The sequence below is a fragment of the Miniopterus natalensis genome, chromosome 7, assembly GCF_054644295.1.
Source record: "Miniopterus natalensis isolate mMinNat1 chromosome 7, mMinNat1.hap1, whole genome shotgun sequence".
NCBI classification, from domain to species: Eukaryota; Metazoa; Chordata; class Mammalia; order Chiroptera; family Miniopteridae; genus Miniopterus; species Miniopterus natalensis.
Window position 1 is genome coordinate 2435968 of NC_142087.1, and position 24686 is coordinate 2460653.

The 24686-nt window shown below is 43.6% G+C and overlaps 1 protein-coding gene across 2 annotated transcripts in view; it reads left to right on the forward strand.

Moving 5' to 3' along the window:
* Positions 1 to 1533: 1533 nt before the first annotated feature.
* EEFSEC (eukaryotic elongation factor, selenocysteine-tRNA specific) overlaps positions 1534 to 24686 on the forward strand; it is a 242146-nt gene continuing 218993 nt past the window's right edge. For both annotated transcript variants that reach the window (XM_087818685.1, XM_087818686.1), the window contains exon 1: positions 1534 to 1850. In XM_087818685.1, the coding sequence (XP_087674811.1) occupies positions 1535 to 1850 (316 nt within the window). In that variant the 5' untranslated portion in view covers position 1534. The remainder of the gene's footprint in view (positions 1851 to 24686) is intronic.

The window sequence follows — 24686 nt, forward strand, 5'->3', positions numbered from 1 at the left end:
GGCACAATTGATTAAATCACTGGCCATTGAACATAGCTATTCAATTAATATATATTGATTTAATGAGCTTTTCTGGGACAGTTTTCTACAACATGGGAATACCAGCCATATGGGACTGTTGTTAGTGTGGGTATTGTGTGTGTATGCACTAAGCAGTAAATTTTTCATCAGTGAGTGCCATGTGTCTCACAAACATAAGCGTCCCTTCCCCAAACTCCTACCCTAAGTCTTCATCCTGTGCTGTGCAGGCTCTTTCAAGTGGCAGTGCATGGCTCATAGCTATCCCAGCATGTGCCCTCCTCATCTCTGTGCTGCAGGATGGACTGAACCTTGTCTGCCCATCTCTGGGACACTTTCCGAGTGCAGGACTTGGACTACAGGAGGCATCAGGGAGCACTTACTGCAGGCTCGACTACATCAGAACATTGCCTGGCTCATCACAGAGGGCAAATTGGCTGCCAGGCTAAATTGAACAAATTTTGTGCTTGGCCACCAGTGTTTAAATTAAAAGCTAAATTGGTTGCTGACATGTAAAAGTCATATTTCATATAGAAACACTCTTCTCTTGAAATGGTAAGATCGGGCAATGTTGGGTTATCAGTCCTGCATAGTATCAACCGACTGAAGCTGATCAATGGCTTCCTGCTTTAGACTGGACATGTGCTCTCCGCTTCTCCAGTCTCTACTACCCTCTGGCATCTTAAACCCTGCTAATCTCTCTCTCTTTTGAGTTACTTGTCTGGCCAGTGCAGACACTTAAATTGGCTGTTGACAACCTGTTTAGTGGTTCTAGACTCTTTGAAAATCTAGTGAGAGTTATGGAATCTCTCTCCAGCACACTTACATAAACACAAAATTTTACATACAATTTGGAGCTTTGCAGCCCCTCCCAAGGCCAGGCTATAGACCCCCCAGGGTGAAAATTCCATAACATTGTTCTCTCTCTTTTTTCCTAGCACTCTTTCCCAGATTTTCCCAAGGCTGGCTCCTTTTCAACCTTGGAGTCTCAGCTCAAACAGCAACTCCAACAGGCCTTTCCTGACCATCCATTGCAAGGTAACTGTCCCCCCTTCCCCTGGCGCTCTAGTCCTTTTTAATCTCTGCTTTTATTTTCCCTAGAGGGTTTCTCACTCTTTGAACCGGTCTGGTTCAGTCATTAGTTCACCTGTTTGTGACCTTCACCCCCACTGCAATACAATGTAATGTCGAGAGGACACAGGAGGCTCTTCATAAGAGCTTGTTAAAATGAATGAATGGATGGATAGATTCCCCAGTCTGGGGCTCCTCTAAGGTTTAGGTGGGAGGGGCCAGGTGAGAGCAGCCCTGTACTCCGTGAATTGGGTCGAGTCCCATCCCTGGGGCACCCTCTTCTGCTCTGAATCTGGTGGCGCCCGCAGGTGCCTGGAAGGCGGAAACTTCGGGGCCGGAACGGGAGTGCGGGCCGCGCGGGTGGCAGAGGGGGCAGCTTAACGGGTCGGACCAGAGCGGCGGCCGCGGGAGGGGCGAACCGGCTGGTGTTCGCGGTGGCGGCAGCATGGCCGGGCAGCGGGTAAACGTGAACGTGGGCGTGCTGGGTCACATAGACAGCGGCAAGACGGCGCTGGCGCGAGCGCTGAGCACCACTGCCTCCACCGCCGCCTTCGACAAGCAGCCCCAGAGCCGCGAGCGCGGCATCACGCTCGACCTGGGCTTCTCGTGCTTCTCTGTGCCGCTGCCCGCGCACCTGCGGTCGGCGCTGCCCGCGCCCTCCCCGGCGCCGGCGACCGGGCCTGAGCCTGGCGAGCCGCAGCTTCAGGTCACGCTGGTCGATTGCCCCGGGCACGCCTCCCTCATCCGGACCATCATTGGCGGTGAGCGTGGGCCGGGGACGGGAGCCGGGCTGCGGACGCTGCGCGGAGCGGCCGGGCCCGGCTGTCTGCCGTGGGATCGCCCTAAATAGGTGGGGCCAGCGAGGCCGCGAGGGGCGGACCTGGCTCGCTGGAGGTCCCGCTGCGAGAGAGCGGTGGCTTCGGAAGTTTTTCTCACCCAGCACAACCGAGCTAGAAGGCGCTTTCCTTAAAAAAAAGTGTTTGGTTTTTTAAAAAGTCAAGATGTGTTTGTAATACACAAACAAATTGAGAAAACGGAAAGACTACAAAAAGGGTATACGTAAAAAAATGTCACAGAAAGGTCTCCGCTCACCTGTCCTTTGGCCACTTTGTTCCCATTTTAAGAGTCAACCACTGTTCCCAGTTTCTTTTGAATCATTTGAGAAAAACTCATATAAAGACAAGCATATCTGTATACCTATACCCATCCCCTCCTTATTTTTCTTCTTCCTTTTTTTTTTTTTTTTTTACAAAATGGTAACAACACATACCGTATTTTACTCAACTGAAAGGGGTCCATATCTGTACATATAAAGTTACATCACTTTTTAACGGTCTGATAGAATTCCATTGTATACTTGCACCAACATTTTCTTAACTATCTCTTAATGACGGATATTTATGTTTCTAGTTTTTGCTAATGATTGCTTCAATGAATTTTCTAGAACAGAACTCTTTGGTGGATGTGCTAGTATATCTGTAGGATAAGCTCCTAGAACTGAACTGGCTGGGGCAAAGGGCATGTGTATTTTCAGTCATGCTGGGTACTGCTAAGATGCCCTCCCTAAGATGTACCACTTAATTTTTAATTACAGAGGTATTACATGAATATGTTCTACTTGTGAGGAAATGGAACATTATAAATCAGGCAAAAGTTCCCTAATTACCCCTCCTGTTTCTCCAGGGGAAGCCACTTATACTTTTGTGGATTACTTTTCCAGACCCATTTTACTAAGTCTCTGGACAGGGCTTTAAAACTTGTTTTGTTTTTAGAGAAAAATGATGCAATAATACAAGCCAATGGCACAAAAGGGCATATTGCTAAAAAAAAAGTCTCCTTACTGCTGATGTGAGTACCTGGTTATCTTACCTGCTTTTCACTCCCTTGTGTTTTCTTCCAGCGATAGTCTCTACACCTATAAGCACATATGGGAATATATATTGGGCGGATGATGATTTATTATTGAACATGTTTAATCCTCAGTTCTACAACAGCAGCATCTTCAAAGATATATTAAAGGATAAAAAACAGTGATATAGGCAGAGATTTGAAATAAATCAAAGAATTTTGAAAGGTTCCAGGTGGGGAGGAGAGTGAACAGGGGCAGCTGGAAATGAAGCTCATGCAGGCTCCTAGCTGTCACCACTTAGGTCATCAGTGGCATCTTGTCCTTCTCTGGGACCCTCCCAACCACCAGGCAGCTGTTTTTGATGGTGCTGTAGGGGCCAGGCAGACGGGTTGAAGGGGGTTTCTAGAAATGTGTTCTCAGGAGGACCGATTGGACCAGGTGCAAATCCCGACTCGTCTTCCGCATGGACTCTGATAGGAGCCTCACGTGCTGTCTTGGGCTGATGATTCTATTGGCCTGTTGGCGGACAGCCTAATTGGTCTCTGGGCATTGCCAAGTCCAATAACAGTGATGAGTGTGTTAAATACTTTCATCACTGTTATTGCTTAACTGTTCCATGCTGTAGGCAGTCTGAGATAATTTTCCCATTTTACAGTAGAGGAAATGGAGGCTCCAAGAGGAGAGGGGATCTGCCCAAGCCATATATATTTCAGTCATCAGATGAAAAGGGGCGTGTCTACCCTTTTTCTGCTCCCCTTGTAACTGAATTGTTTGGTCACATCCAAATACATTTTAAGGCATGTATTCTGAGTCAGTCTAGGTTGGAGGTGGAAGAGATAGGTTAAAAAAAAAAAAAAAAAGGAGAGCCTTCGCCATTTTGCTCAATGGTTAGAGCATCGGCCCGGGGACTGAAGGGTCCCGGGTTTGATTCTGGCACGTACCTTGATTGCAGGCTCGATCCCTGGTCCCTGTTGGGGCGCGTACAAGAGGCAGCCAATCAATGTGTTTCTCTCTCCCTTCTACTCTCTCTGAAAAAAGCAATGGAAAAAATATTCTTGGGTGAGGATTAAAAAAAAGAGAGAAGGCAAATTCTTAGTCTTTTTTAGTATATAGCATAGGCAAGTGGTGAAGGATGTACTTTTGGAGTCAGAACTCGGCCTGGGGCCTGGCTTTTACTCTTAATAACTGTATGACTTTTGAACCTAATTCTGGACCTTCTAAACACTGGCAGGTAGTAGTAACTATAAAGCTCTTTATTGGCATTGCTTTTCTGGCATGTTTACCAGTTTCTGGGCAAATCCTACAAAAAGTGTGGTAGCTACAATTTAACAGTTGAGGAAATTGGGACTTAGGGGTGCTGCTACTAAGTGGCACAGCCCAGATCTGCTTCACTGCAAAGCTAGAGGTTTTTCCCACGCTTCCTCAGGCCACTTTATACTGCCCCTGCCCCCTTCTAACATATACATTTATAAAGAAGCTCTTCATAGGACAAAAAGTTTTCAGATACTGGCCTCATCCTATATAACCAATGCCCCCAAGAATTTGGCAAGTCCTTGGTCTAGACTATAAAATTGTAGAAGAAAAAAAGGGGAATTTTTCTCTTATACATACATTGCGGCTCTTTTTATTTCTTTCTCACCTCCTGACTGAGACTTTCCTTTTTTTCTTAAAGGTATTAAAATGTGACCTTAGCACATTGGAATGGTGAGACCATGGCTGCTGCTATTTATCCTTAAGTTGGTCAGATTCCCACCCTCCTTTTCAGGGAAATGAGAGAATAGATTTTTTTCTTTTGAGGGGAAGTATGCTCACATTTGAGGTCCTGCTCTGGTCCAGGCCTATTGCTAAGAATTTGATTCTATGCAACATGTTGAGTGGTGGGCATGTGGTGGGAGTGTTAGCCCTATTTTTCAGATGAGAAAATTGAAAGTGAAATACCCTGGGCTGATGTTGGAACCTAACTCTGCTGCCCTTAACCTGGATCTAGTCAATATCTAGTTATCTTCATGATCCATAAACCCATGGGTATCTTTGCCGTCTTGAAATGTCTCCAGAGGCCAAATCCTGGCTTGTGGCAGCTGGGCTTTCACAGTTCTGGGCTTTGTTCTTCTTATAACCACTTGCACTCCTCTCTCTAATTCATGCCCCACACAGCAGGCAGCATATTCCTCTTCCAAATGTCCATTAGATCCTGCCAACCCTCAGCTTCAAGACTTTCCAGTGGCTTCTCATTGTGCTTAAAGTAAAATCCAGCTTCTTTTTTATAGCCCACAGGAAGAGAGGGCCTCTTTATGGTCACACCTTTGCTTTCCTCTGAGCCTCTTCCCTTCCTCCCCCTACCTTCAGCCACACTGGCCTCATTTCTACTTATTGAATGGGCCAGTCTTTGCACCTGCTGTTCCCTCTGTTTAATACATCTGGCTTTCTGTAATTTACATCTCAGTTTGAATGTCACCTCTGAGAGGCCTCCTCTGACCTACCTATCGAAAGTGTCCCCACCTCTATTCCCCTTATACTTTCTCATGTCTGTATTTTATTTCTGTATAGTCCTTTTCACTATCCGATACTCTTTATGTGTTTACTTGTCAATTGTCTCTGTCCTCCATGAGAGTAGAGCAGGAACTGTGTCTTGTCCTGTTCACCAGTGTATTCTCACTTCTTGGTCCAGAGCCTGGGATGTAGTAGACACTTTGTAAGTTCTGGGTGAATGAAGCTGTGTACCAGCTCCTGGGCTAGCTGGTTATAGTGAGCAGAAAGCAATCAGTATGAAGTAGGTACATAATGCATGTTGATTCTTTTCCCTCCTTCTAGGAGCTGACTACAGAGCCTGGGAGAGGACACTGCCTCATGTACAGTGACCTATTAGAGGTCTTTATGCGTAGGACAAAAGCAGGAATAACTTACTTTGTTGGGGGTGGGGGGTGGGGACAAGGTATGATCTGGAAAGAAGAGCTTTTCTAGTAGAGAAAATACCTGGGCAGGGCTCTGAGGCTTAAACCGACTGTCTTGCCTATTAAGGATAAGAGATAACTGCCAGCATTTAGGTGTAGCTGGAAATCAGCACAGTATATAGGGAGGTATGCTGAAGATGAACATAGAAATGTTGATGGGCCAGATCCCAAAAAGTGGTAAGTGTTGGGCTTAGATTAGGCCGTTAGTGTAGATTTCTCCTAAGGGTACTGGGAGGCTTTTAAAGCAGGTTTGTGACATCATCAGGCCAAGCTTTAGAAAGATGCAGGATCTCTGGGCAGGGACTCCTACTGGCATCAGGCACTGCACCTATACCTGGGATTGCTGGAAGGTTGGGCTTCTTTTAGAGTTCCCAGGCTATTATGAATGATTTAGACCCCTTGCTGAATACATCATTCTCAGCAGAAGGAAATTAGAACTATTGTCTGAGTTCTATGATGATATCTCTGAAATTTAATGTATTTTAAAGCTGGCTCTTTAATTCTGTTGTTCCCCCTAAATACTTTCATGTACAAAAAGAATTCTTTCTTAACTTAGAGAAAATTGGGTTTTATCTCCTTGATCCCTGTGGCCAACAATAAAACTCCTAAGTGGTTCTGTGGGGTTAAAGGTGACTGTAGTACTTCGAATTTGTTTAATGCTACCCTCATGCTTATTTTTTGTTGTTGTTAACCCTCACAGCAATTGTGTGAGTTGAGACATGATATTCCCATTTTACAGATGAAAAAGGAGAGGCTTAGAGAGGTCAGAAAGCACAGTTCATAAGTGTCAGAGCTCTGTTTGAATCCATGTTGATCTGACCAGACAGCTCATACTCGGGCATTCTCAATGTGAATGACAAAGTGTGCCTGTCCCCTCCAGTCCCCTGTAGTGGTGTTTCAGGGCAGTATTTTTCTCTAATCCATTTTAGAGTATAAACCTTTCGGGGTTAGAACTTCAAAAAGATTCAGTAATGTATGTTTTAAAGACTTGGGTGGGGATGAGGGACTTGGACCCATCCTTAATCTAACTCTGGCAGGAAAGAGGAGAGCTGAAAAATGCTGGCATCTTGGTTTGGCAATTTATAGTTCTCTAGTGGCTGCTAGGATTAACAGTGTATTGTCTCCTGGTCTTTTGTTCCAGTGGTTAATGAACAGCAGCTCTTCTGCCACCACTTGTTGCCCTGATCTCTTGCCTCCCTGATCTCTTGCCTCCTGTGACTACCATTTAAGTGCTGCTTCGTTCCTGGCTTGGACCCTCTCTCAGGTCCCCCTGGACACAGCTGATGAGAGCTGCCAAAGCCTTGTAAGTCTAACTCAGGATTACTTGCTTTGGAGGGAAAATAGTCAGCAGCCCCTGGAATTTTTATCTCTGCAGCCCTGGAGAGAGCATTCTTTGTAAAACAAGCTATTTTGCCTTCTATTTTTCCAACTTTCTGAGCTCTTGGTGCCATTGTGGAGAAAGTGCTTGTCTCTTTGTCCTGTTTCATCAAGGAGTGTGCCTGTAGTCTGTCTGAGATACTCTCTTTGGATCCATGAGACTGGGTGTTCATGTGTGTTAATGAATGTGTGTTTTCAACCAGATTTTTAAAAGTTGATTTTAGAGAAAGAGGAAGGGAGGGAGAGAAGGAGGGGGGGAGAGAGAGAGGGAGGGAGGGAGGGAGAGAGAGAGAGAGAGATGGAACCTCTAGCCTTGGCACGTTGGGATGACGCTCTAACCAACTGAGCTACCCAGCCAGGGCTCAACCAGATTTTTTTATTTTAAACTTTGGGCATCTGCACATGGTGCCCAGAAAGCTGCACAGGACAAGCAGAGATAACAAACTGGGGGCCTGACCATGTGAGAAATTTAGGAATTATTCTAATGCAAAACCAACCAACCAAAGAAAAATACCTACTTTTGGTTTTCTTTGTTTCTAAGTCTTTTTATGAATCTGTGTAGAAATACATTGTGTTACATATATGTTTGTCTTAAAATGTGGAGGCATATTTAAAGGAGGTGATATAAGTGGAAATGCTTCCTTAACCTTTAGCTCCTAGAATCTGTCAGGCCTAGGTTCCCTGAACCTTCATGCTCACCCAGGGAAAGCTACCTTTTATTTTTTTCTTCTCTGTTGGAAAGTGTGCACCATAACTGAAGATCCTCCTTTCCACTGCCACTTTAAAAAAAATTACTGATTTTTTAGAAGAGAGGAAGGGAGAGGGGGAGAGAGAGAAATATTGATGTGAGAGCAAAACATTGGTAGGCTGCTTTATGCACCGAGCCTGCAACCTGGGCATGTTCCCTGACTGGAAGTCGAACTGGTAACCTTTCGGTGCATGGAATGACACCCAACCAACTGAGCCACACTGGCCAGGGCCAGTGCCACTTTTGTGATGTTTTCTACTGGTGTGTTGTGTGTTAACTTACTTAAAGCCTCTTTCTGTCCAGTAGGAAGTTGGCCTCCCTCAGTACCAAGCCTGCTTCTATTCAGATACAAGTTTTCCTGTTTCATCTGCTACCTTATCACTCTCTGACCCCACCTGATCTTCCAAGTTGGAGTGCCTTTAGCCATCTCTAGGAGACTCTCAAGTTGAGCTGTGTCTGCAGCACTTTCTCTTGGAGTTGGACATTGGGTGACTTTACTTCAGTTTGTATGACAGTGTGGGAGTAGCACAACATCAGAGATACAGCTTTGAGTTTAAATTAATGCAGAATGTTTGAGCAGAAACCAACAGGAAAGAAAAATGGAAACAGGTAGTCATATTTCATTCTGTTGGGGTACATTTTTCTTCTCATGGGGCTTGCCCTTGAGAATAAAACATATCAAATGTTAAATCAAAGAATATTTTTGTAGTCATGCTAGGAATAGAAAATAATGCAAAGACTTCGCCTTCTTCAGGCAGATATTTTTGCTGGAAGGTTATAATCAAAGTCAGAAGGAAATCATAGCTTTTGGTAAAGCTGTAATCATTTAAAATTAATTGTTTTTAAACTTTTCACTTAGCATCTCTTTTGTTTTCTCAACATGTCTGTTGGATTTTTCTTCAAAGTCACCCCATCCAGGTTGGAGTAAGATTTAAGCAGGCATCCCAGGAAGCAACCCATAAATTAAGCCCTGAGACATATCCCTGTCCCCCCACCCACCTCCACCCCCTCCCCACTCCAGCTGTCATTCTTTGTTGACTAGAGCCTCAATAGGCCTTAGAGACTGTGCTGGAGATGATGGTATATGCAGCTTTGGTGCTTTGGGTAACCCTGAGGCTTCAGTCCCGATGAGGTGGAGCCTGTCATTTCTAAGGTGCCCTCAGGGTGGGGCAGGGAGTGGGAATGAGCCCTCACAGTCTGGGCTCCTTTCACCTCATGCCTCCATTCCACTGCTGCAGGCTGGCTTCCACTTCTTGTTCCCATTAGCCTCACAGGGGGCATCACAGGACAGAGACATCTGAATTACTCTGTGTTGGCCAGTAGATTTTCAATAATGTTTTTAAACATTTCCATTGAAATATAATTCACATACCATAAATTCACCCATTTTAAGTGTACACTTCAGTGGGGTTTTTTTTCAGTATATTCACAGAAGTGTGTAGCTGTTGCACAATCTAAGCTGAGGATATTTTCATCACTACAAAAAGAAACCCCATACCCACAGTCATTCTCCATTCTCCTCTCCCCCAGACCTAGGCAAACACTACCTACTTAATAGAGATTTGCCTTTTCTGGATATTTCATATAAATGGAATCATACAATATGTGGCCTTTTGTGTCTAGCTTCTTTCACTTAGTAGGATGCTTTCAAGGTTCATCCATGTTGTAGCATGAACTATACTTTATTCCTCTTTTGAAAATCTATTTTTATTCTTATTTGTTGTAAAGTACCTGTTAGGTTAAATTTACCATCTTAACCATTTTTATTTACAGTTCAGAGGCATCCATCTCTAGAACTCTTAACATCTACAGAATTGAAGCTCTATATCCATTAAACAATAACTCCCTATTCCCCTTACCCCAGTTCTACTTCATTCCTTTTCATGGCTGAATAGTATTACATTATGTGGATAGACCACATTTTCATTTTTTTGACCCATTCATCAGTTGAATGACATCTGGATTATTTTCACTTTTTGGCTGTTGTAAGTAACTCTGCTATGAACATTGGTGTACAAGTCTTTGTGTGGACATATGTTTTCATTCCATTGGATATAGACCTAGGAGTAGAATTGCTGGCTTATAGGGTAACTCTATTTCTATTTCTTGAAGAACTGCCAGACTGTTTTCTGTAGCAGCTGTACCATTTTACTTTCTCATCAACAATGTATGAGGATTCTAATTTCTCCACATTCTCACCAACACTTGTTTTTGGTCTGTCTTTCAGATTATAGCCATAATAGTGGATATGAGGTGGTATCTTCTTGTATTTCCTTGATGGCTAGTGATGTTTAGCATGTTTTCATATGCTTGTTGGCTTTGTGTATCTTCTTTTTTTTTAAATGCCCTCTTTTTTTTCTTTCTTTTTTTTTTTAAATATATCTTTATTGATTTCAGAGAGAGGAAGGGAGAGGGAGAGAGAGATAGAAACATTGATGATGAGAGAGTCATTGATCGGCCGCCCCCTGACCGCCCCCGACTGGGGATCAAGCCGCAACCTGGGCATGTGCCCTGACCTGACCGGGAATCGAACCCCGATCGCCTGGATCCTAGGTCGATGCTCAACCACTGAGCCACGCCTGGCCGGGCTGTAGAGAACTATTTAGATCCTTTGCCCATGTTTTAATTGGGTTATTTGGCTTCTTTTTACATTTCATTTATTACTGATTTTAGAGAGGAAGGGGGAGAGAGAGAGAAAGAGAAAGAAAGGAGAGAAAGATCAATGTGAGAGGGAAACATCGATCTGTTGCCTCCCACATGCACCCTTACCAGGGACTGAACCTGCAACCTAGGTATGCGTCCTGACCAGGAATCGAACCTGCAACCTTTTGGTGTATGGGATGACGCTCCAACTAATTGAGCCACCTGGCCAGGGCTAATTTATTTTTATTGTTAAGAGTGTTGTAGATGTCCCCCATTTTTCTCTGCCCTCCTCCACTAGCCTCTCACCCCACCCCAGGCCTTCACTGCACTATTGTCTGTGTCAATGGGCTATCCATATGTGCATATAAGTTCTTTGGTTAATCTTTTCCCACTCACCTTCCCCCTTTCCTCTGATATTTATCAGTCTGTTCCATGCTTCCGTATCTCTGAACCTATTCTGTTTGTCAGTTTATTTTGTTTATTACATTCCACATATAAGTGAGATCATGTGATATTTGTCTTTCTATTTCACTTAGCATAATCATCTCCAGGTCCTTTCATGCTGTCTCAAAGGGGGTAGGTGGGTGTCTTCTTGTGTATTCCTGAAGTCAGATATAGTATTCTTCATTTGTGACTGGTTTTTATTAATAGTTGCAGTGTTCTTTTTCATGCTGATGTAGTCCCATTAAGTTTCTTGTAGTTCTCACTAAGTTTCTTGAGCATCCTTATAACCGTTACTCTGGAGTCTTATGTCTGATAAATTGCTTACCTCCAGATCATTTAGGTCTTTTTCTGGAGATTCCTTCTTCTCTTTCAGTTGAAGGTTGTTTCTTTGTCTCCCCATTTTAGTTGTCTCTTTGTGTTTGTTTCTATATATTAGCTATACCTGCTATGACTCCCAGTCTTCATGGGGTGTCCTGTTGTAGTAAATGTCCTGTGGGACCCAGTGGTGAGATTTCCTTAAACCCCTGAGCTGGATGTTCTAGGAGTGACCCTTTTGTGGGTTATTTGGGCTCTCTTGTTGTAATTGGGTCTTGATTGTTGTTGTCCTGTTTGTGGGTGGAATCTCCTCTCGTGCTGGCTAACAGTAAAGCTCAACTCCATCTACTTTGTGTGAGCTGTTGTACAGGTGCTGACAGGGCAAAACAAAACAAAACTGGAAACAAACAAAAAAATACAAAAGAACCCAACAACAACAGCAAAAACAACCACAAAAGAAAAGAGAATTGGGAAATAGAAAAGAGAATAAGAAGACTAAGGTACCACTGTATTGTGCATTTGTTTTGAAAGTGAGGGCAAGTGCAGGCGTGCCTGTCTTCAAGGAGCTCCCAGTCCTGAGGCTAGGGAAGAGCAGGGGCAGCGTCAATAGCCAAAGATAAGATGCAAAATTGTAAAGGGTTTATGAAAAGGAGCATAAGATGTGTGTCCTAGAAGGGTGATCTGGAGGTTTCCAGGCAGAAGAAAAAAAAGGGCAGAGCTGACCAAAGGCACAGCCTGAGTGGTCAGCAGAGTGAGCAGCAAAGAAGAGGAACAGTCAGTAGCTGCTACTTCCAAGTGTGGGGGAAGTGGGAGGTGAGGCTGGGGCATCAAGGTAATGGGTGAATGAGAAAGGAGCGGCTGTCTTATTGACACTTTGAAGGACGGTTGAGATTTTGCCAGTGGAGAAGATGGGACGCTTTCCAGCTACAGGACTTGGAGTAGACAAAGACACAGAGATGAAGGAAGGGCTGGAATGTGAAGTTCACAGAGGAGCCATCTGGGTGTAGCCCGAGCTGCAGAGGCAGCTGTAGCCCAGAACTCAGGAGTTTGGAGATCCTCTCGTGTGTGTGGTGGGTGGATTTTAAGCTGGGAGATCTCTTCTAGTGGCTTTTGAAGAGTCTGAGGAGAGGGCATGTGACAAGTGGTCTAGAGGCTGGACATCCGTCTCTTCATTGCAACTGCAGCTTTCAGATCCTGCTGAAAGAGGTGAGGGAGAGGGAGAGTGATACCACTGGCAGAAGGGCACCATCAGGAGGGAGACTGGCTCATGGGGTATGGATGTGGGAGGCTGAGCAAAGGCTGAAGAGCCACCTGCCACTCAGAAGGAACAAGGGAGAATAGATGTTTTTAGGAATAGCTGCTGTCTGCTGGACATTGTTCTAGACCATTGATCATCTCACCACACCTTGCAAACCAGGCCCTGATGGTGGTGTTTCCCCTCTGTGTTACATAGCCCATAAAAACAGGACTCCAAAGGCCAGGGCTGGAGCAGAGATTTAACTCAGTCTGATTTCTGAGGCCCTGATTTGCCCAGGAGCCACTCTTTGACCTTAGCCCCACCGTTGCTGAGGAGAAGTTTATGGATAAGTCAATCTGTCAAAAATAGAGATTTCTGCTTCCATTCTCCCCTGGATCATTTGAGTTGTTTTTTGTTAATTGGGTCTTTTATTTTCTTGTGCTGTGTGATTAGGCTCCTGCTGCTTTGAAGTGGTCCTGGTTGGGTGGGGAGGGAGCGGGAAGGACTTAGTTAACATGGTGATCCTCTCTTGGCAGGAGAAGAAACAAGTTTTACTGTTGAGAGAGAAGTTCACTTTCCTTCTTTTCATATCTCTTGTGTTGTGATGATGCCTGTCTTGTCTTGGGGCCTTCAGGAAGACTGAAATAATTTCCTTTGTCTCTAACCTGCTTCCTGAGGATATTTATTTGGTGGCGTGCACAGGTGCTACCTAAAGATAAACCTGACTTTTTTTTTTAAAATTAGCGCTTGGAATTGCTAGCATTGACCTGCTTGGCCTCAGGAACCTGCCCTACCTGGCCTTGTGGCTTCATCCTTTACCATAGATTTATTTGGGTTGCTTAAAGGTCTGGGAGGGTCAATGGCTTGTCCTGAGAAATCTGACACTGGGGCTAGAGCTCTGCCTTCCCAGTTGTATTGTAGTGTGGTACTTAAAAAAAAAAAAAAGAGAGCTCTGCTTGTGGTCATTTCCAGGTGAATTTCAACGTTTATGCTATAAACACCAAAGACCCTCGTGTGTGTGTGTGTGTGTGTGTGTGTGCGTGCACGCTCAGTGTTCTCTGTTTTCTGAAATGATCCAGGGCACATTCAGAGATGGTCCTCAGAACTTATGCTCTAGAGAAAAAAGGTGTTACATTAGAGGGATCCCAAATTTGAGCACTTGCTGTTTGATGCCCACAGCCAAGGAGACCATGGAAAGATTGGGAAGGAAAGCTGGTTTTTGCCAGCACATTGTTTACCATTAGCTTTCAGCATGACCAAGAGAGGGCTGACAGTGTCTAAAAATAACTCTGCAGGGGCTTGATCAGCACTTTCAACAGATTTTTTTGGTGGCGATGGGAATGTTCTGTGGCGGCACAGACTAGCATGGTAGCTATTAGCCATTGGGGCTATCGGAGCACTTGCACTCTGGCTAGTGCAACTGAGGAATTGAAATTTTAATTTTATTTAATTTAAATATGAATTGGTGATTCTAGACCTGAATATCTAACTGCTTATTGGGCTGGTTTCCCCACCTGTGAACATCATAGGCCCTCGGACTCCATAACTGTAAGACCACCCTCTTTACTTCCTCACCTTCCCAGTGAAATGATATCGCCATTCTCAGAAGGCACACCTTTGATATGATCCTCAGCATGTCCTCCTTCTTTGCTTTTATATGAATCAGTTACCAGGTCTTGTCCTTCCTGCATGTTCTCTAACCTGTTCAGCATCCTGATCACCACAGCTGCTTCCTTAGGGCAGGTCTCCACTAGCTAGCTTCTGACTGGATGCATACAACATTTCTTCACAGTCTCTGATTCCAGCCCTCTCTTAAAACTACTTTCTCCTCTGTAGCCAAGAACTCTATCTAAATTGCTAATATAATTATTTTTCTTTCCTGTTTAAAAGTCTTCAGTTGTTCTCCATTAGCATTAATGCCAAATTCTTCAGTATGACTGATAAGGCCCTTCCGGGTGGGTCTCTGTCTTTATCTCTCTGTCTCTGTCTCTCTCAGGACTCCAAGCTTAATGAGCTACTTACAAATCTCTGGACAGATGCTTCTGGCTACATGCACATTTTGGGAAAGCTTCACTGTTGGCCCTTCACAGCCTTGATTAGGTGACCCTCAACTGAGGGCCTATAACATCCTCTGCATATGCTAGGATCTCATTTTCTTCCCATTTGTTGTTTTTTTCTGTTTACTGGATTATGTTTTCCACTGGACTTGATCCCTTTGAGGGCAGGGGCCTATTATCATTCAACTCCATCCTTAAGGGCCCAGGACGGCCTGGCACAGAGTGAATGTTTGGTACATGCATACATGAATGAATGAATGAATGAGTGAGTGATTAGATGAAGAGGTAATTTCCCACTGCCTGCAGTAATTACCACCCTCCTGTGGTACTTTAAACCACTGGCCAAACAGAGTTCACAGTGGAAGAAGCCTGCCTTGAGGTTAGAAAAGTTAATCTTTCAGTGGAAATTCAATCCTCATATTTCATTTTCAGGCCACTTTGCGTAGCAAAGTAGTTTAACTCAGAGCAGATTTCTGCTGTGCTGATGGTTAATTTCATGGCCCACAGAGGGTCAGCATACCAGGGCCCGGAACACGGCGACCACAGTGCAGCTCACCGCACACGCTGAGGGCCTGGCAGCCCTGTTGTTTTAGAGAAGCAGTTTTCAAACATCCTTCAACAGACTGATTTTGAGTTAACAGGGGTGACCTTTTCAAGAACATTTTAAAAAGCTATAACATAGATCCCTCCCAGACCGTATATTTTCCTTTCTCCATGTAGTTCAAAGGGATTGAGTTTTCTCATAGGTTTTTGCCGGCAATCTTCAGCTTGACCCTGGTTGTTTAAATCTGCTGAAGGAAATTTGAACAAACTTGTTCTTTGGTAATTCTTCTGCCTCTGTGAACCTTTAACCTTAAGGTTTCTTTTAGAGCCAGGGGCTGCATTGTCACCAGCCGTCCCTGCTGGGGCTTTCAAAGGGCATTGTCTAGTGTGTCTGTTTTCACTTTGCTACTGGAGTTCTTTTGAGGAAGGGTATTAATTCAGACCTGATTCTGAGACAGGACGAGGACTTTTAAACTTGCCCCAGAGCTTGGGGTCGGGGAAATGAGTATAATGCAAGCCTGTGACTGGTGCCAGTGATTGTTCTACAAATAGTCTGTGAAGGTGAAGGAAGAGGTGGCCTTCCAGAGACACATTGGGCATATTTGCTGTCCACTGGGTGACCCAGCTCTGCCCAGGTCTTATTTGACAGTATGACAGAAAGAGATTCCTATCTCTGATGGTCAAGCTTTGGGCCTAGAGCCCCTTTCCAAATATAAACTTACTGGAGCACCAAGTTCTTGTGAACTTGGGAGGCTAGACATGAACTTGGGGTTCATATACCATTACAAAAATAAACCTGCTGGGGAAAGAGAGGAAGGTCTCAGAGGCAAGAGGATAGAAATTTGATGCTGCTCCTGGTGTCTTGCTCTGAGACTCTGACTCACCTCCATCAACTAGCCAGTTTCACCATTTAGTTTTTCATGTGTCTTCTCAAAGAAAAGCCCAAAGATACCCGAATATGTGTGACATCACAGTCATAGGCCCCTGTGGGCTTTGGGGCTGGTGTCTTGGGTCCTTGACTCCTGCAATCAGTCTCTAGACAGTTCCTTGTTTGTTTTGTCACTAACTCTTTGCTGTAGGTTGGGGCTGTTTGAGTACCTGGTCTGGCTCCTTGGCTTGCTTTTGTTTCTTCTCTCCGGATTCTTAGTTCCCTGAAAATTTGGCTAGGTGACCTTATTCCTTAAGATCAGACGTTGTAGAAGTAAAAGTGTTTTATTACATTAATTAATTCAGTCAACAAACCCCAAGCAACCTACTACATGCTAGGAGTTGGGTTTATATTGGTGAATAAGGCGGTGGTGGTTCCTGTGTTCATGTACCTCACTTGTGGTAATGTGGGAGGAAGACATTATAGAAGTAAACAGAAATGTGCAGAATTACAAATTGTAATGGGCCTATGAAAGACAAAATAGGATGCCCAGAGAGGGACGAATGGGTGTGGGGATCTAGTTTGGAGGCTAGGGAAGGCCCTTCTGAGGAAATTAAGTTTAAGCTAAAATTTGAAGGAGGAGCAGGAGTCGACCACTGGACTGTTGGGAGGGAGTGGCACATGTGAGAGTTTTGAGGCAGGAGACAGGCTGGGCTGTTCTACAAGTAAGAGGTTCACCTGGCTCACTGTATTAGAGATAGTTTCCACAAAGGAGACCTGGTATGGGCCTGGTGTATTTGGACAAATATGTATATTTGGACTCTGTGTCACTCGATTTTGCTGGAGAATAAAGCAACTGCATGTCTCTCCATTCTGATGAGGACAGAGAAGAAGGGGGAGGAAGACAACCAGCCTCTGGAGGCATCTGCCCTTAGCACCGTTGTCCTGTTGGTCTTCTTCCACCCATAGTATTGTAGGTTTCTGGTACTGCACCCTCATTTCCTTCCCATAGTGGAGGGAAGGGCTGAACTGGAAGTAGGAGCTGGCAGGTACTCCTGACATACAGTGAACCAGAATTTTTACTGTTCTGTGACTGTTTGATCATTTACTGTTAGCCTATTGACTGCTTATGATTCATAGGCAGGCAGAGGTTAAGGATATATTTCTGAACCACTGTACCAAGCACTGGACATCAGAAGGGGTAAGTGAAGTAGCTGAAGCACTGGCACCAGCCCACCTTTGGACTATTGGTCAGAGCCTGTGGAGCACATGCCCCTAAGCATTTTCTTCATCCCCTTTCCTTCTGGGGTTCCCATTGGGTTGAAGATAATGCACTGGGAGAAAATTCTGCCCTTTTTCCTCCCCCAGAAGTGAGTTTGGCATGAGATTGTTCCAGTCTGGATTGCGCCAAGAAGGGTGGAGGAGTGGTGCAACATTTGGATGGTTTGTAGTTCAGAACTGGAATTGGAGACTCAGAGAAGACCAAGGCTTTACCCTGGAGATTCCTTCCAAGCAGGCCTGGCTTGGCCTCAGACTTGAGTGGATATTTTTCTGCCTTTGATTTTCTCAAGTTCATTAATAAGGGAACAGTAAGTTATAGCCTTTAAGGCAGGGGTGGGGAACCTTTTTTCTGCCAAGAGCCATTTGGATATTTATAATATCATTCGTGGGCCATACAGAATTATCAACTTAAAAATTAACCTGCTATATTTGGTCAAACATTTAATTAACTCTTCCTAATGTGATAGCTGGAACTGCTCCTTTTTGCTGAGGCCTTGGCAGGGCCAGACCAAATGATTTTGCAGTCATATGTGGCTCTCGGGCCGGATGTTCCCCACCCCTGCTAAAGCTGTTGTGATATGCTGTTTAGTTTTTGGGGACAGAACCCCATCTCCAGGTTGGAGGAGAGAATGTTTGCAGGAAATTCTACCAGGTAGGGGCTCTTCAAAAAGAAGAGGGACATATTACTGAGCTTTAGGGGATTCCTTTGAGAAAGAGCAACCTGGGTTTCCCCTGCCTTTTTTCCCCCCTTTAGAATCAAATGGAATCTCTTTTCTTGGCACATATTTTCTAGATAAAAAGAAGTACTATATATTTGTTATTGTAGATTCATTAGTTGTTTCTAAAAGTTTTTAAAAGTACGTAGTAAGAACTTTCCATGGTGACCAATAGTTTCTTTTCGAGGAATGGATATTTTCTAGGAAAGATAAGAGTTATTTTTGGTTTCATTTCTTCAGCTGAATCTCCCCCTCTTCCTTTTATCTCAAAATCTGTCTTGGAAGGCAATCTGGGGACATTTTAGCAAGCACCACCCTGGTAACAGATGTGTGTCATCCTTTCCTTGACACATTTCCAGGTCCCGGGGAGAGCAGCTGTATAATTGCAGGCTGTCTACGGAGGAGGTGGGTTGAAACCATCTCCATGCTGACTTCAGGAGTGTTTGGTGCACAAGAGGGCAGTGTTTGCTTACAGTCCTGGATGGAGATGATCAGGTCAGCATAGTTAGAATGACCTCGGACTCTTTCAAGACAAAATAAACTGTAAGCCACAGCCATGGTGGCTTCTCATATATGCCTATAAGCACCTGGTTCCTCCACAGTATAGTTGCTTGCTATCTTTTTTCCCTTAAAAAGAAAAATATTGTTTCTTTCAACGTGGTGGTGTTTTTTTTTAAATGAATGAAAATACAGTTTGCAGCCTTGTACCTACAATGGCAAAGGTTAAAAAGTGTTGTGAAAGCAGAACAACTACTTTCTAATTAAAAAACACATGGGATTTTGTTTGAAGCAAGGGTCAATGTATATTCTCCCCTTTCACATCAGTGCAAAGATGATCTGACTTCACTTTTCAAGCATTTAAAGATGTGAACTTCAGTCATCAACCCTTCTTACATTGTTTTCTTTTTTTGCAAGTTTATGGTATTAACCAAAGCCAAGAATTTCCAGGAGAAAAAAAGGTGATCTCCGTGCCTCTCGGAGGCACACTGTGCTATATGAAACAGGCCGTGTCTGCTTTTATATAGAATTTGCCTATTTTCAACTCTTCTGTGGTGTGTCTTTGTAGAGGCTTTCAAGCCAGAAAGACATATTGGTATACAACCCTGTCCCAGCAGATTCCAGCCTATGCCAGAATTGGGGCCTCATTTCATTTTTTGGTTCCCTGAACCTGGAACTATTGATTTCAGGTACCTCCAGAATGTTAACACCCAAAAGAGCTTAATGTACAACAACAGCAGTAGGGAGGTCCTGCACCCTGAGGAGACACTAGAGATGGTGGTGAGGTGGAAGGAGCCATTCTCAGGCATGGCCTGGACTTGGCTGCGGGCACTGCAGTGTCAATGACACTTCAGTTTGCCTCTCTGAGCCTGTTTGTGCACTTCTAATGCAGGTGATTGTCCTTCTCAGGGTGGTGGTTTAGAGAAAAATGTTTATAAAGCTTGTGGCACACAGTAGGGAATGGTTCTTGTGATGTTGGTCCCTCTGGCCCAGACCAGTTATAAGCATATGGGTGGGGGGTTGTAGAGACACAGATAGGGTTGTAGTTCTTTTATTTGATTCTCTGAGCATGTCTGTTGCTTGGCCCCTGTGAGCATCTGCAGCAAAGCAAAATGAAATCTAGGTGGGGGGAGCTGCGTTGCCACATGATCCTCTGATAGCCATCAAGGAGAAAAGCTGGGTTCCCGGGCTTAGCCCTATATGAAATCAGATGTCTTCTAATCTTTTCTAATCACAACATAAATCTTCCAAAGTGAGCGTGTCTATAAGATAGATGCACATACACTGTGGAACATATTAGTATGTGTGACATCCTCACGGGGTTTAATTGATCAGTGGCATTTAATACAGAATTTGAATTTGATAGCACCGAGTGAGGAGACCCATGGCTGGCCTTCTTATTTGCTTCCCATGAAGCTCTGGTCCTGGCTTTTATTAGAAGGGTCTGGGTAGAAAAGGAAGGTTTTTGAGCTGCAGGCTTTCAAAAGAGGCTCACGCTATGTTTTTCCAGGAACATATTTTCTGAAAAATGCTGGAGTCCTCAATTTCCAAAGAAGCCTAGTTTGTAAGGGGAATGAAAAGTTGTTTTTGCGTGTGGCTTCGGGGTGGTTCTCCATCTTCACTCCCTAAGGCAGGGTTGGTGAATTGGGAATGGGACAGATGTTTCTTGGTAGTAATTTCCAGTCAGATTCTTGAATGCCTTGTATACTCTGGGTCACCATCAGCTCATAATGGAGCAAAATTGAGTGAGAATTCCTGCAATGAAAGACGTGAACGGCACATGGGAGAGATATGATGGTGGAGATAGAGTGCATTCTGTGAGAAAATATTTCTAGTGCTATCTGTAAAATTCAGATTGTATAACCATTCTGAAGTGCTCCCTTTAAAAGAGTTTCCTTCCACAAGCATTGCAGCTGAGTAAATACCAATAATTTTTATTTCCTTTCTCCTTATCGGTCCCTCTACTGAAATGTTTCTGCATAACCTAAGTGAACATCAAATGATTGGTGTCAGCTTCCAATATGAATTATGATCCTCATTTCAAAACACAAACTGCTTCTTTGCTTTTGCATTTGGAGGTAATTATCAATATTTACTAATACTGGGGAAGAGCTGGAAATGGAGGAAATGCTGCTGAAAATGGTGTCCCCAAATGAAGATAACAGGGAGGGGTTATATGTGTCATGTGTGTATGATAGGGTTAATGGTCGGGAGGTTTGAAGGGCCTGGCCTAACACTGGACGGCCTGTCTCTCAGGCTCCAGCCTCATCGCAGTCTCTCACAGATGGATGAGGGGGACTGTGTGGACTCAATTGCACAGCTTTCTTATGGAGATGGAAACTCAGAAGAGGCTGGGAAAGCTATTCATGATAACTGTGAGAAATGCTTGATCTGGTCTGTGCTTTCAGAGGCCCTCCCCTCTCTTGTTTCCTTAGGGTCTGCCATAGGCTTAGTGGAAGTGCCCTTTGGTGAGACGAGCAAGAGAAACTGAGGGCTGCTCTTAGACCTTTGTGCGCCTGAGGTCCCACACCGCAGCCTGGAAAGCAGACGAACAGGAATAAAATGTGCTGACATCCCACATAAAAAAAAGTTTATACATACTTATATCTGCCTTGAATACCAAGTTGCTAGGTGACATTCTCTTATATCTTAGTATACATTTAATTCAACTTTAAGTAATTTCAGTTTTTGCAGGTTTTTTTTTGTGTTTTGGAGCTGGTAAAAATTTTTAAGTTTACTAACGCTGTAAACTTTGGTGCTTTGCTTGTCATGCCTAATTAATGGCTGCCTTTGAGAAATCCAGAGGAGATTTCAGACTTTGCCTTATAGAACTTCCCAGAGAGTTAAGAAGCTGCAGTGCAATAGGTCTGGGCTCTGGACTCAGAAAGATTTAAATTGGAATTTTGCCTCTTCTGCTTGCTTATTGTGTGACTATGGACATTTTGCTTTTCCTTAGTTTTTTCACCTTTTTCAAAAAAGGAATAATACCTACCTTTGGGGTTTGCTATTTAGGATTAGCAGGAATAATTGTCATATGGTGGTCATGGTTCTGGGTGCAAGGTATAGGTCCAGTAAATGGAAGCAGCCCTCATTGTCACTGTCTCCCGCAGGCCAGCGCTGCAAAGTTCGACCCAGGAATGTCTCTACTTCAGAGGTCATTGGAGAGAGTCAGACAACCTCTCCCCTCAGCATTGCAGACAGCTGGAAAGAGCATTGAAATTATGCAAGGGCTATGTTTCAAAGAAAGAAATGAAATTCTTGAATTTTTTAAGGCATAGAAGGGGAGGGAAAGAAACAGATTCATTGTTTTAGTTGGCTATTCAACAGGATGCAGGACAAAGCTGGCCTCTCTCCTGTCTAATGTCATCATTGGCATTTTTTCTTTTTCATTTTCTTCTTTTTTCCCTCTCCTTCCCCCTCTTTCTCCTCCTCCCCTCCACTCCTCCTCCTCCTCCTCCTCTTCCTACTTTGACTGCAACAAAACCCCCCTTTGCTCCAAGTCATTCTCAGTTTCTGAGCCTGGAATTAAATCTCATGCTCTGGAGATTCTCTGATGCTAGGAATTATTTTTTCTTTTGCAGTCTTTGTTCTGTTCTTCAACATTTCTTGTTGCTCTCAAAGGGAGGTGCCAGGTGCTGGCCCTGAAGCTAGTTTTGGGGCTTGTCAGAGTGCCTAAAGAGGGCCTGTGACATTCTGGAGCTCTTGGACATGCTCTCACAGTTCCAGGGCAGTGGGGTGGTGACAGGGCGACGTTGGAGTGAGCAAGGTTTGGCGGAAGATGGGTGTGGATGGAAAACTGAACTGACTTCTGGATAAAGCTTGCCTGGGGTCTCAAATGCTGGGGGAATTTCTGTGGGAGGGCTGAGAAAATTTAACACCACCTCACCTTTTTTTTTTTTTTTTTTTTTTAACATCACCTCACCATTTAATGCATGTACCAGCAGAATGAGCTCTGCCAGCCCAAGGCAGTGCAGGCTTTGAAAAGCCCAAACGAAAAAGGGTCCCTGCTTTTGGGAAACTCATTGCTAGGAGAAACTCGCTGGGCTCCTTCAGAAAGCAGGAGAACGTGGGTTCAGTTGTGAGTCACCTGACTAGGCACTCAGTTATTCTGGTGATGTGCTTGGCCCCATCATAGGGGCCTGTATTCGCATCTTCTTTCCCTAGTCATGGCTTGCAACACCTGTAGCTATGCTTGTTTATAAGAAGTAGTGGAAAGAGCTGGGCTGGGCATGTTAGCCTAGGTTTAAACCCTAACTCTGTGGTTAGCTTGGGATGATGCACTACTCTGAACTTTAGTTTTCTCATCTTCGAATGAGGAGAATCACCTTGCAGGTTTTTTAAAGCTATGGATAGTGTTTTTCTCAGTGCCTGCAACCTATAAAGTACTCAACAAACGGTCATAAATATTTGATTTTCAATCTTTAAAAGACTGTTCGTATAAAAACAAATCATTTGTCAGAAGTCTCACTTATATTTGAATGGGAATGCAGGCTAGATGGATGGTGTGTAATAGCATGTGTACTGTATGATTTTTGCCTCTGCTTTTAAATTGGTGATAATGTAGTTGGAAGAAACTCAGTGAACATACTTGAAGTAATCAGAGCGTAAGTACTTCATTGTGTTGATCTGGCTATAAAATTGTGAGTGCAGTTGGAATTGAAAGGAGGAAGGCCCACAATGGGGAAAGACAGGGTAGAAACTAGAAGAGAAATGTGGATGGTTTATTAGAAAGCAGTGTGTTTTGTCTACCAGGAGAGATTAGTCTCCAGGAAGCCTCGGTTTGTTTTGTGTTTGGAAGCTGATAGGTGCCTATCACTGCTGAATGCAGATGAACCCAAAAATATGTTATGAAAGGAACTTAACTTTTCTTTAAATAATTTATGCATCAATATTAAAGAAAAAACACAAAACAGTATAAAACAGCATAAATGCAAACATGGATAATTTTTAAAATTTGAGATTTAGAGTCTGAAAAATTGAATTTGAATCCTGGCTTCAGGATTTGTAGTTGTATGATCTTGGTCAGATAGCTTAACTTCTCTGGGCCTCTACTTCCGGCTCTGCAAAATAGGAAAGAGCCATTTCAAGGATTAGAAGAAATGTATCTGGTACACGATAAGCTTTTAGTAAACATGGTTATTGTTATCACCATTACTTTTCCTCCTGATAATAAAGTCTCCTAGTTTCTTGTGATTCTACTTTGTCAGCTATAAATGTGGGCTTCCCTGAAATGCTATAGTTTTTTCTGAAGTATAACTGTATATACTGGAGCATTGGTTCAGTGTTGCGGAGAGGTTCATAAATGAATTTATGACTAAGTTTTGGAAAGCTCTTTTTTGTTAACTCCTTATTTGAAAAGCAGAACAGATAAAGTCCTTAATAGTTTATTATTTTTAGAGCCTGAATGAGGCCTATGTGTGTGCCTGGGGAAAAATTCAGAAAACTTTAGGTTTTTGAAGGATGTGTGTGGGGTGCCCTCATTTAAATTGGAGAAAGAGACTTTCCCCTTGAATTTACTATTTATTTTTTAGGCATGCACATTTCCAAATATGTCAAATATAAATGATTTTAAGTTTTTAAACTAACAATACAACATTAGAACTTAACCAGGAATTTAAAAAGGTCTTCCTGACTTTCAGTTTCCCTCAGATTTGCACTACTCTTAAAGTTCTGGGTGCTTTGCATCTCTAGCTGAGCCAGAAAACACCTCTGTTTTGGGATTGTAAAGAACTCCATATCAAGCCAAATCTTATATTAAACTTTAAAGAACCTCTTACATTCTTTTGTTTTGCATTTTGCTGTAGTGCAGATTGCTTAAACTAAGTGGGAAATTGGCTAAAAATACAGTATAGGAAATACTTATTTTGGTGTAATTTGTCTTTGAGGAACGGGCTCAAGTTTGTTTTTGTAAATAGGAATATTGATTTGCAAAAACTTAATGAGGAGTAGCAGACAGGAGATGACATGTGGTACATTTAGAATTTGATTGGAGAAATCACAGCCATAAAATATGAGTACACATCCCTTATATAAATGGATAGACCAGCTGGTTCTCAAAAAAATGTTTGTT